Source organism: Barbatula barbatula, assembly GCF_947034865.1.
Source record: "Barbatula barbatula genome assembly, chromosome: 22".
NCBI classification, from domain to species: domain Eukaryota; kingdom Metazoa; phylum Chordata; class Actinopteri; order Cypriniformes; family Nemacheilidae; genus Barbatula; species Barbatula barbatula.
This window is the reverse complement of record NC_136785.1, coordinates 6,885,408-6,897,854: the sequence shown is the minus strand read 5'-3', so window position 1 is coordinate 6,897,854 and position 12,447 is coordinate 6,885,408. Positions and strand designations below refer to the sequence as shown.

Here is a 12,447-nt window from a genome sequence, read left to right as displayed (position 1 = left end):
TACGAATTATCACCATGATATACAAAACATAAAAACAAATACCTACATTTTTACTAAATGTTTGTATATAAACTGTAAGTAAAGTACTCCTTACTAAAATAATGCGTGGGCTCACTACAGTAGCAGCTGTTTAAATATGAAAAGGAACCACACATTCTATAACCAAACAACGGATATTTTCCTATAAGGTTGATCAGAAAAAAAACTAAAAAATAAGTATTGTTATTATTGGTGTTGTTTATTTAATAATAATATTTTCCTGTAACTCAGTGGTAAGAGCATTGCGTTAACAACGCAAGGTTGTGGGTTCGATCTCAGGGGATTGCAGACACCTATGTATAAATGTATAGGATAATGCAGTGTAAGTGGCTTTGGATAAAAGCGTCTGCCAAATGCCTATATGTAAATGTGAATGTTATATTATTGTTGTTTTGAAGAATTACAAAATAAAATATTACAACGAGTTGAGCTATCATGTATTCTGTACTGTATGCATATCCGTATATCTGCATGATCCTGTACTGTAGGCTATTCATAGTGGTGAGTAAGTGATAGCCTATTTTCCACTGGGACCATAAGTGTCGTCAAGGTCACAAGCCAGACGTGAGGACAAACCCCATAGAGACTGTCTGATGCCAAGAGCGCCACGAGGCGGTCACGTACAGCGCTTTTAACCTCCACCACAACGTAGGCATGAACACACTCGTGTGGTGTTAGTGTTTGTGTGGAACAGCATCTCAGTAAGAAGTTGATAATGTATTTAAATATATCCATGCTGAAAAAAATATTACAATTATTCAATAACAATAATAAACCATCAGCTGTTTGGAATTAAAACCACAAAAAAATCAAGTTTGGGACGTATTCCACTATGATATTGTGATGTTATAATGGTTCCCATCCACCACATAACTTCCACAACAGATCCAAATTCCACTAGACCCAAAGACACACATAACAATTAAATCTATTTGAATTTCTGTTATGATTTCCAATGTTCCTTTTTCACTAGTGATACAACCAGCAGGGGAAATTATGGCTTTTTATTATAACTGCTTTAACATGAAAAGCATTGATATTGTATTATGAAATTGTGGCTTTCACTGTACAATTAACTATGCTGAGAAGCACTTCGACAGACCAGCAGTCCACCCTACTTTCCTGAGAGCTGCAACACACTGCAGTCTGAATTATAAGAAAAACATCCAACCCACGCTTTGTTAACGTGGTGGGTCTGTGCTTTGGTGGTCTGTTGCCTCAATGGACTGAAAAGTCAAAATAATATTTTAACAGAGCGTATTTAGGATACTTCTCAATGCATAGTCATGAGAAGAATATTTAAGTGTGGAGAACATATCAAACACAACACAGCCCCAATCGTTAGACAAAGTAGCAACACAAGCTTAACTTCTCTGAGAAAGAATAATAAATAACACTAGATCCCTTGGCACATCTCTCACATCAAATCCATTCCCAGCACTAAAGGTAAACAACTACTCTATCATATAGCATTTCAACTTCTAATCTATCAACAAGGCTGTTTTAACCTCATTTATACTCTCCTTTAAGAGATAATATTTGCATAGCCTCAAACAGAAGAATACCGAATGATCTACACAGAACAGAATGATTTAGCGCCTGTATCAAAGCCAAGTGTTTCTGAATATTCATTGACAGAAAAAATATTGGAGAAAGACGAACGTGTAATGCTTTTCTCTTTCACACACATCTGCATTGACCATACTGGTTTATGCCCTTAGAAATTTTGATTGACTGGATAATGGTTTCTAAAAAATCAGAGGTAGGTTTAAGCTGACATAGCCCTACACCACACTAACTACAATAGCTGCGGGTACAGATTCCACCGAGCAGGCAATGCACTAGAACACCAATATGTCACAAACCAGAGGGGCGAAGCTCATTTTTATCATAAAGTGCACCCGCTTCGAATGTTACTGGCTGAAAATAGCTTTTGAAGGAGCGCAAAGGCTTGCACAGCTCACCACATTCCATCATTAAATGGTGAATCTGCATTGTCCTTGTCCTCCTCTAAGATCACCATGTGGACAGGTGTAGAGATGATTGCCAGGTGTTTCCCTAATTGCTTCATCCTTTTGCACTTGCAGAAATGTTAGTAAAGTTATATGGTTGTTGAAGATTTTGATACTTTTTAAATTTGCAATTTTATTTCTTTTTAGTTTTTATGTCTGAACCTTAAAAACTAAATTAGCTGGTTTAACTTAACCCTTTGATGCACAAGCTATTGAAACCACAACGTGGGTCTAAAATGACCCATGTTTTTTCATGCATGGCTGGGTGTTTTTCGTTTCATCTTTAGAAATTAAATTATTTCAGCTATTATTATATGATCTATGAAATCCAGGTGAGACCCCGGGGAAGACCTAGGACACGCTGGTGGGACTATGTCTCCCGGCTGGCCTGGGAACGCCTCGGTGTCCCCCCGGAAGAGCTGGAGAAAGTGTCTAGGGTGAGGGATGTCTGGGCATCTCTGCTTAGACTGCTGCCCCCGCGACCCGGCCCCGGATAAGCGGTAGAAAATGAATGAATGAATGAATGAATGAAATCCATGGTTCATGAATATTATGAACATTTCTATTTGAAATTTGGCTTGTGTTTCTACATCAAGTTTACACAGAAATGACCATAATGACAAAAAATATTTCTAGTTATCTTTCAGAATATATTCAATATATTCAATATAAAACATTAAATCATTATACAAAAGTTGTGAAATGTGTGGCAGGTGAGGAGAAAATATGCAAATATCAATGGATTCTATATTGGTCATTTTTGACCCATTCGTGTACATTTTATGTAAAAATACAAAAACTGCAGGGAAAAAAATCCTATCTACGAAGTTAAAATGCTAAATTCTATCTACGAAGTAAAAATGCAAAATCTCAATTTCTCAAAACTGCTCGGAATGCATAACCTTATCATTCTAAAGTGGCTAAAATTATTTGTGAAAATCAAGATATTTAATGAATAGGGAATATTAAATTATGAAATATATTTATTTTAAAGATTCAGCCAAAAACACTCAGCCATGATTAAAATAACGTAAGAAAGCCCATGTTGTGCATAAAAGGGTTGCCAAGTAGATTTAGTCCAATACATATTTTTGATTTCAATAAATTAGTTCATTTCGAGTAGAATAAAACACATTAAGCACATTTAGGATACACTTACAAGATACAATATTTTACAGAATGTTGAAAACATTAAGCATTATACTGTGCACATTACAGATAAATACCAACAGTTTGCAATCACTAGATCTGTTCTGTATGACCTGGTAGGCTGATAATACTTTAGACTATGAAAATATCAAAACATCACTAAAAGGTAAATTAACACAGTTTTCTAAAATCCCTTGGAGAGAACCTTCACTGAAAGTAGTTAATGAACGAAAATTATAAATTGTCTGTCCAGGAGGGGGTGGTACTGTTCTGTTATAACTGTCATTTTACTCGAGTCTTTTGGACCATGCACATTTGGCCTTTGGACCATCTCCTTTCTGTTCAGAACAGATTTTTATTTGGTCGCGTTGCATGTTGCACATTTAATATAGACTAGCATTTTTTCTTTGAGATGTAAAGCTGCCATGGAATTTAGACAAATTCTAATTGGACTAATTCAGCGTGTATTGACTAGAGACTAAAGCCTTTATAATGCAGCACATTAACATTAAATATTTTAAAGATCTATGCTTTTAATAACTTAAAGTGTATCAAAGGTATAGATTTGATCAGTATGTTTGTTCCCTGGCATTCGAATCCTTTCATTAGTTGTATGTTGTTTTATACATTGAAGGTAAAATAATAATATATATTGTTGGATATAGGCACACGTAATGTGTTAAAATGTGTGGGTAGTTGTCTTCTCAGCACTGCATGTGGGAGGACTTTGCCAGTTTTTTACACTTTAATTATGCAGAGAAACGGCCTTCATGTGTCTTAATTATATGAAAACAATGAAAAATAAAAATGTCCTTGCGTTCTTTGATGTGAAATGTGTTTAATGTTAACAAACAATCGAGATAACAATTCTCAGCAATTCCACAAAGAGTACCCATCAAAAATAATGTAAAATGTTTGCTAAGGATGTGTAACAAAGTGAGTAAATTACATGAGCAACTGTTTTATAATAGCACAATGTCACCAGACCATGCTGACAATTTATGACTTTGTATCATGTCTAAAGTGTTGTGCTGTTGAATTGTTTTTTAAGTATGCTGTTAATCCAGGAAATGTGTCTTTTGGAAAGAAAAGTGTACACTGTCGGTTTCCGGGGATTGCCGCATCCTTTTGATCTTGAAACCACTCCAACAATGCTTTTCTTATTGAAAAGCTTGCTAGAATGTTTACATTCTAGCGGCCCACCGGTATCTCCCTGAAAAATATAGAGACACATTTTTATTTTTTTCTGGTAGTTTCTCCTCAAAGAGCTTGACATGGATCAAAGATCAAAATTTGACATACCCAACAAGTGCCTCTGTTTGTCTCCATGCTTCCTGCACATAGCATATCTTTTGTAATCTCAAAATCCTCACTGTAGAAGCGGATGCACCGTTTTCTGTCTATAGCTGTCACCTCTAACATTTGCAGTTTATCAGAGGCTTTCATAACTTTTGAATCAGTGGTTCCCCAACCCCTCACAACACATCTTGTTCCAGTTGGAATGTCTTGCACCCCTTTAGGGATTTGCATTGGCTTCACTTTCATCTTTTTGTTGAGCTACAAAAATAAAGACATGGTTAATGGTTAACATATGTGTATTACATGCAATTGAAATTATTCTACTACAGTATACCTTAATGAGCATGATGTCATCTTGATTAGTTTTCTCATTATATGTTGTGGGGTACTTAAAGTCGAGAATGCCAACACGCTGAGAGTCTTTAGATTTCTTCAGAGAAAGAGCTCCTATAAGTACTGTCACAGATTTTTGTGGTTGTCTAAAAATATGGGCAATTTGGAAGTTACATAAATGTTAATTAAAATGTAAACACATACACATTAAAATCCTTGTCATTCATATTATTATACATTTTTATTATTTTCATTTAGAACACAAGCATTTATACCAAAGCTGCTCTTATACAAAAGTTGTAGCTTTTAGCTCAATGAAACATTGAAGGAGAATGAAGGAGGATTACCTTGAGAGGTAAAACTTATTTTTTTTTAAATTTTCATAGAAAATGTCAAGATATAGACATTACAAATGTTTTTGTATATTTAAACACTTGACTTACTCTTTGCAATTAGCCGCAGTTAAAACCCACTGATCTTTAATGAGAATTCCTCCACACACATGCCGCTCGTCCTTCTGAATAGACACCATCCAGGGTTTAAGTTTTTGTTCTGTCACATCTTTACCTCCAACAATAGACACTTCAAGAACAAGAAATTTAATAGACAAAAACAAATGCATTTGATATGTAAACGTTTTAAATAATATGCAGATAAAAAAGATTACCTGCTACTTTGAAAAAGGAAAAGAGCAAAATGAGGAAAACGATCATGTTGCTGTGAACGTCCATTATGTCCTACAACAAGTCAATGCGTTGCCTCTGACATCCAACTAAGACACGTGCAAAAGCGAAGAGAAAATAGCTGCTATATAATGCACTAGGAAGACACAAGTTACTTTGTGGTCAGAACACAACCTGAAGGTGTCTGTGCGTGGGTTGTTTGTCATTTGTAATGCATGCTATGTGTTGCATCTGATTGTGCACTTTTTGTCACAACTTCGTTTCATGCCTGGTAAAAAAAACTATCTTCATACAATTTTCAAAACATTTTCTGTAAATGGTGATTCTGGATTACTGAATAATAGTTTTGCGACTGTCCTTGGAAAACTGCAGTTTTACGGGTGTGACGAGCGTCCATTTATCAACACAGAGGCACGAGCACCACCTCTGATCCCGGGAACACACGAGGAGCTAACTTCCCCACAGCTGCACTTACCTGTAACCCTATTGTTGTGTCTCCCATGAAATCACCCTCCGGGGGTAAAAAGTTCGAAGTACTGTGTCTGTCTCGTCCATGCTTGCCACAGGGGAAAGTGAATAATGAATTCGCACATGGTTTATCTTAAAGCATATTAAAAACACCCCATGGACACAAAAACAACGTTAAAAATGTTCACCAGGGGGACATTAAGCTTTGTGCAGCCTTAGTTATCTCTTGTTGACCCATAGATCAATAAACAATGGACATATCCTTGACGTTATTTGAAATGTGTTTAATGTTAAGACAAACAATAAAGACAACAATATCAAGTAATTCAATAACAAGATGAAAATAAAGCACGAGGTAAAGTATTTGCTGAAGATGTATAACTATAAACTTCAGGTGCATTTGAAAAATTGCATTTGAAATTCAACATCCGTTATATGAATACCTATTGATTAATACATAAATTGTCATACAGGTATATGGCAAATGTAATCTAAAAGCACTATGTAACCTGACCATGCCTATAGATAATGGCATTTTTAAAATAGTGTGCTGTTGAATTGTTTTTTTAGTACATTATTGATCCAGGAGATATGTTCTTTAGAAAGAAAAGCGTACACAGATGGTTTCTTGGGATCACCACACCCTTTTGCCCCTGAAAGCACTCCAACAATGTTCGTCTTACTGAAACGTTTACTGGACTTTTTACATTGTAGTGGTCCACCAGAATCTCCCTGAAAAATAAAGACACAGTTTCTTTCTTTCTGAAAGTACATTTTCAAAGAGCTTGCAAACAGTCTTAGATCAAAATAAGACATACCCAGCAAGTGCCTTTGTTCTTCTCCATGCTTCCTGCACACACCATATCTTGTGTAATTATAAAATCACCCTTGTAGTCATTGTTGCACTGTTTTCTGCCGACAGCTGTGACCTCTAACATTTGCAGTTTATCAGAAGCTTTCTGATCCGTTGAATTAGTCATTCCCCAACCCATCACGGTGCATTTTGTTCCAATTTGAATGTCTTGCTCCTCTTTTGGAAGCTTTTGGGGTTTCACTTTCACCTTTTTGCTAAGCTACAGAAATAAAAAAAAATATACAAAATATATATACAGGTATAATGTTAAACATCACTTGATAAAATCCCATACTTCGAAAAAATCAATTACATTTGTACTTACTTTAATGAGCATGATGTCATGTTCTTTAGTGACCTTATTGAATGCTTTGTGATGTTCAAAACTGAGGATCCCAATACGCTGAGAGTGTTTCTTATCTTTCAGAGACAGAGTTCCCATGAGAACTGTCACAGAGTCTGTGTTTTGTAATGTTCTGAAAAAAAGGGGATTTACTTAAGTGTGATGAAATGCATATGAGAATCTTTAAATGACTTATTATGTAATGCTCTGAGATGCTGTATGCTTAAGGACCCCAAACTAACATCATACTCAGTAATTTGCTAAGTATATAAATGCTGCCTTACAGTTTGCAATGTGCAGAAGTCAAAACCCATTGCTTCTCTATCAGAACTCCTCCACACACATGGTGCTGGTTCTTCTGAATAGACACCATCCATCCTTGACGTTGTTTCACATTTTTGCCGCCAACAATAGACACGTCAGAACAATCTGGAAAAAAAGGTTTGAAAGGCTTTTACAGATTTAATCCAAAAACTAACTGATCATCTTGATATGTGATATACAGTACGAACTCTGTGACGGATAAATAAGCATTACCTGCCACTTTGAAAAATGTAAAGAGCAAAAAGTGAAAAACAATCATGCAGTTGTGAACTTCCATTGTGCTGTGCTACACAAAGTCTCAGACATCTAACAAAGCTAATGTAGGAGAAAGGAGGAAATAGCTGCTGTTTAATATACTCATAGGAAGATACTGTGTTAATTTGTGGTCACATAATCTGAAGGTGTTAAAGCATGCATGTGTTTGTCCTTTGTAATGCATTCAATGTGTTGCATCTATTTTGCACACTGTCACATATTTATTCCATGCCTAGTAAAAAAACATCACCGTACAGTAATTTCAGAACCCTTTCTGTCAGTTTTACCAACAAGTGAAAGCTAAGAAATAAAAGAGCTTTAAGGTCAGATATATTCATCTGTGTATCTGGCAATTCATTTTTTACAAAAAAATATTTATTAATCTATTCCTTTACATTTAACACAGGCATTAGAGGCACCAAATATTGCATTTATGAACAAAAGATTCAGTGCCTCAAAGCCTCATGATGGGGTCCATTAGGATCACTGTCCATTTTTTTAAGCATCTTAATGAAAGGTGCTCAGACAGTTGAAAGATAATCTAGAGGGTTCCAAATAGTTCTTGAGAATCTGTTCATTGTTGTTGCAGTTGGTTAATGTATGATTCATGTGATTCATCCATTAATCTGAATCTGGGGTGTTTGTGACATGACAGGAAGTTTAAAGAGAACTATCATCAGGGAATGTGTACCCCCTCTCTGAAATAGATAAAGCAACTGCTGCAGTTTTTACACCTTCAGAAGCAAAGCGGAAACTTAAAAGCAGAACATTTTACTGCTCTCACCTGTCAAGCTAACCTTCCAAATGTGTGAATCACAGTTTCAAATGAATGATTTATTCAGCCGCATGCAAAAAAGATGGAGGGAAAATAAAACTTTCTTCATGCTTGTTTTCATTTGATTTAAATATGAGTTATTCAACTGCACATAGGAACATTTAACTTTGACATTTATGAATGCGCAAAGCAAACTGATGATGTAAAGATTTAAAAACTCTGAAAAAGACACAGAAAGACACAGTATCACATTGAAATATGTGTACATTCAGAGAGAAAAAAGACTGCAGTCCAAGCAATGAGATGGAAGAGAAATTGCTCCAGGCCTTTGATTATTGCAGTTAATTTGATGACAATTGAAACTCAACTGCAGCTTGTAATATGAAGCACCATGCAACTTTAACACTGCAAATAGGAAGTTATAGTGTTTGATATTTGACCTGTGTTTTGACTTGCATAACCTTATATGTTTTGCTTATAGTCAATGTTTTCTTGTACAGCTGCTTTGTAACAATGAAACTTGTAAAAAGCACTGTATAAATAAAGCTGGCTTGGCTTGGCTTGGCTTGGCTTGGCTTGGCTTGGCTTGGCTTGGCTTGGCTTGGCTTGGCTTGGCCTGGCTTGACTTGTTAAAGCTCAACAACCTTTGGCATTGATGTGGAAATCTATTAAGGCTTTTTGGATTAAAGCCTTGACAAAATTTCTTGAAAAGGTTATTTCAAAAACATCTCAAACCATAGTCACTTTATTTATTGACTGTGTTACAGTGATTTCGAGTGATTTGTTAGTACTGTTTTAAAGTTAAATTTTACTGTAAGTAAGGGATGGTGTACAGGCAGCCGGTTGTTATCGCAGAAATCAGCCCAGAGTGTGATCTTAAGGGGCTTATTTCCTGATTACAGCAGCTGATTGTACTCCCCTTATTACATGGCTACTTGCCATATGAGAAAAACTACACATGAAAAGTTAAATTTTAAATCTTTTATTAGTTCATTTTTACCGAATGGAGACCTTCCACAAGTAAAAGCAGTTACTTCTGGTTTTAAGGTAAGAAACGACGTTCAAACGTCATGAATAGGCAATTTGGTTTAATCGTTTGTAAATATAATGTCATATATGTTATTAAAAGAAATGTTTAAATTGTCAAAAAACCTGTCAAAATGATTTGCTGCATCCAGGTTACCATGTGTTATTAGTGAAAGAAAATATAAGAACTTGGTAAGATTTAAATGTAAATTAAATCTTGAGTAATTTACTGGCAAACCTGCTGCAAAATTACAGCAAAGTTTTAGAGTATTGTTTGTAAAACATGTCTATTTTATTTATATTTGAGACAATAACAGAAGCAAATGCAATTAACCAAATAGACATAGAATATTTTGACGTGCATATAATACTAATACAGTATTTGTATAACGAAACAATATCAGCAAGTGTTTTTGTATGTCAGACAGGATTCCTAAGCAGACAGAGTGTGACAGTGACAGCATCATTTTAATTTGTTTTCACCTGTCATTATTTACATTGCTTTTTGGCACTCTTATTTCACAAACAGATCAGACGTATCTAACATTTTTATGCCATGAATGATGTAATACAAATGAAATGACACAGTCTCTCTGAAAAAGCATGGATGAGGAATCATCCATAATAAAAACAGACATTTCCAGTTTCAGTGCATAAGATTAATTCATTCTCATTCTTACAGAAGAATCAGTTAGGGTGGACATGCAGCTTGTTGAACTAAATTAATTAGAGACCAAGTGCCAATCTACAGACACCAATGCAGATCAAGCAATGCCCTTGTTTATTTCACGTGGGATTTGATTTCCTTGGGGAAATAAAAGGATTGAATAGATTGTCAGTGGAATAAATGAAAAACTTGATCTGGCATTGTGTGGGCAGCTACCTGTGACAACATCACTCCAGTCTGAAGCAACCAACAAATACAGTAATTCTTTGAGACAATGCATAACTCAGCTGAACTTATTTTTTTTATTTGACAAAATTTTAAAATGAAAAAACTTATATTCAGATGACAGAACGGTCATTGTGGACCTTTTTTGCAAATAACAAAACTTAATTTATATAAACGTATATTAATATTATGTTTCCATGAGCAGAGATGGATCCTTCACCTGCGTACTGTAAACCATGTTTTCCAATATTTGTTAAAACAGCAAGACGTTGGCTTAGAATAGAAGCATGTGTAAAATTGTCATAATTCAGTTGCATTGTTAGCAAAGGGTTGAAAAGTACAGTGTAAAACTTCTAAAAGCCCACAGCATTCATTCATTCATTTATTCATTCATTTTCTACCGCTTATCCGGGGCCGGGTCGCGGGGGCAGCAGTCTAAGCAGAGATGCCCAGACATCCCTCACCCTAGACACTTCCTCCAGCTCTTCCGGGGGGACACCGAGGCGTTCCCAGGCCAGCCGGGAGACATAGTCCCACCAGCGTGTCCTAGGTCTTCCCCGGGGTCTCCTCCCGGTCGGACGGGCCCGGAGCACCATCCGGGGAAGGCGTCCAGTAGGCATCCGTAACAGATGCCCAACCCACCTCAGCTGACCCCTCTCGATGTGGAGGAGCAGCGGCTCTACTCCGAGCTCCTCCCGGGTGACCGAGCTTCTCACCCTATCTCTAAGGGATCGCCCAGCCACCCTGCGGAGGAAGCTCATTTCAGCCGCCTGTATCCGGGATCTTGTCCTTTCGGTCATGACCCAAAGCTCATGACCATAGGTGAGAGTAGGAACGTAGATTGACCGGTAAATTGAGAGCTTCGCCTTGCGGCTCAGCTCTTTCTTCACCACGACGGACCGGTACATCGACCGCATTACTGCAGAAGCTGCACCGATCCGTCTGTCAATCTCCCGTTCCATCCTTCCCTCACTCGTGAACAAGACCCCGAGATACTTAAACTCCTCCACTTGAGGAAGGAACTCTCCACCAACCTGAAGTGGGCAAGCCACCCTTTTCCGACTGAGGACCATGGCCTCGGATTTGGAGGTACTGATTTTCTTTCCAGCCGCTTCACACTCTGCTGTAAACCGTCCCAGTGCATGCTGAAGGTCCTGGTTTGAAGGGGTCAACACGACAACATCATCCGCAAATAGCAGAGAAGAGATCGTGTCGTCCCCAAACCTGACACCCTCCGGCCCCTGGCTGCGCCTAGAAATTCTGTCCATAAAAATTACGAACAGAACCGGTGACAAAGGGCAGCCCTGCCGGAGTCCGACATGCACTGGGAACAGGTCCGACTTACTGCCGGCAATGCGAACCAAGCTCCTGCTCCGGCCGTACAGGGACCTGACAGCCCTTAGCAAAGGACCACAGACCCCATACTCCCGAAGCACCCTCCACAGGATGCCACGAGGGACACAGTCGAATGCCTTCTCCAAATCCACAAAACACATGTGGATTGGTTGAGCAAACTCCCATGAACCCTCCAGCACCCTGTAGAGGGTGTAGAGCTGGTCCAGCGTTCCACGGCCTGGACGAAAACCACACTGTTCCTCCTGAATCCGAGGTTCTACTATCGGCCGTATTCTCCTCTCCAGTACCCTGGCATAGACTTTCCCGGGAAGGCTGAGAAGTGTGTAAACCCTGTAGTTGGAACACACCCTCCGGTCCCCCTTCTTAAAAAGAGGGACCACCACCCTGGTCTGCCATCCCAGAGGCACTGTCCCCGACCGCCACGCAATGCTGCAGAGGCGTGTCAGCCAAGACAGCCCCACAACATCCAGAGACTTGAGGTACTCAGGGCGAATCTCATCCACCCCCGGTGCCTTGCCACAGAGGAGTTTCTTGACTACCTCAGTGACTTCGGCTTGGGTGATGGACGAGTCCACCTCTGAGCCCTCAGCTTCTGCTTCCTCAATGGAGGACGTGACGGTGGGATTGAGGAGATCCTCGA

At 38.1% G+C, this 12,447-nt stretch overlaps 1 protein-coding gene across 1 annotated transcript; it reads right to left on the bottom strand.

Annotated features, from left to right (window-relative positions):
- Positions 1–4,094: 4,094 nt before the first annotated feature.
- LOC306911568 (transmembrane protease serine 9-like) lies at positions 4,095–7,825 on the bottom strand. Its single transcript, XM_079487037.1, has 10 exons — positions 7,717–7,825; positions 7,464–7,608; positions 7,162–7,312; positions 6,802–7,056; positions 6,535–6,715; positions 5,991–6,115; positions 5,276–5,502; positions 4,834–4,978; positions 4,503–4,757; positions 4,095–4,413 (listed from the first exon to the last, which is right to left on the bottom strand). Exons 1-10 carry the CDS (start codon positions 7,778–7,780, stop codon positions 4,219–4,221), a joined length of 1,743 nt encoding a protein of 580 aa, XP_079343163.1. The 5' UTR covers positions 7,781–7,825; the 3' UTR covers positions 4,095–4,218.
- Positions 7,826–12,447: the final 4,622 nt, after the last annotated feature.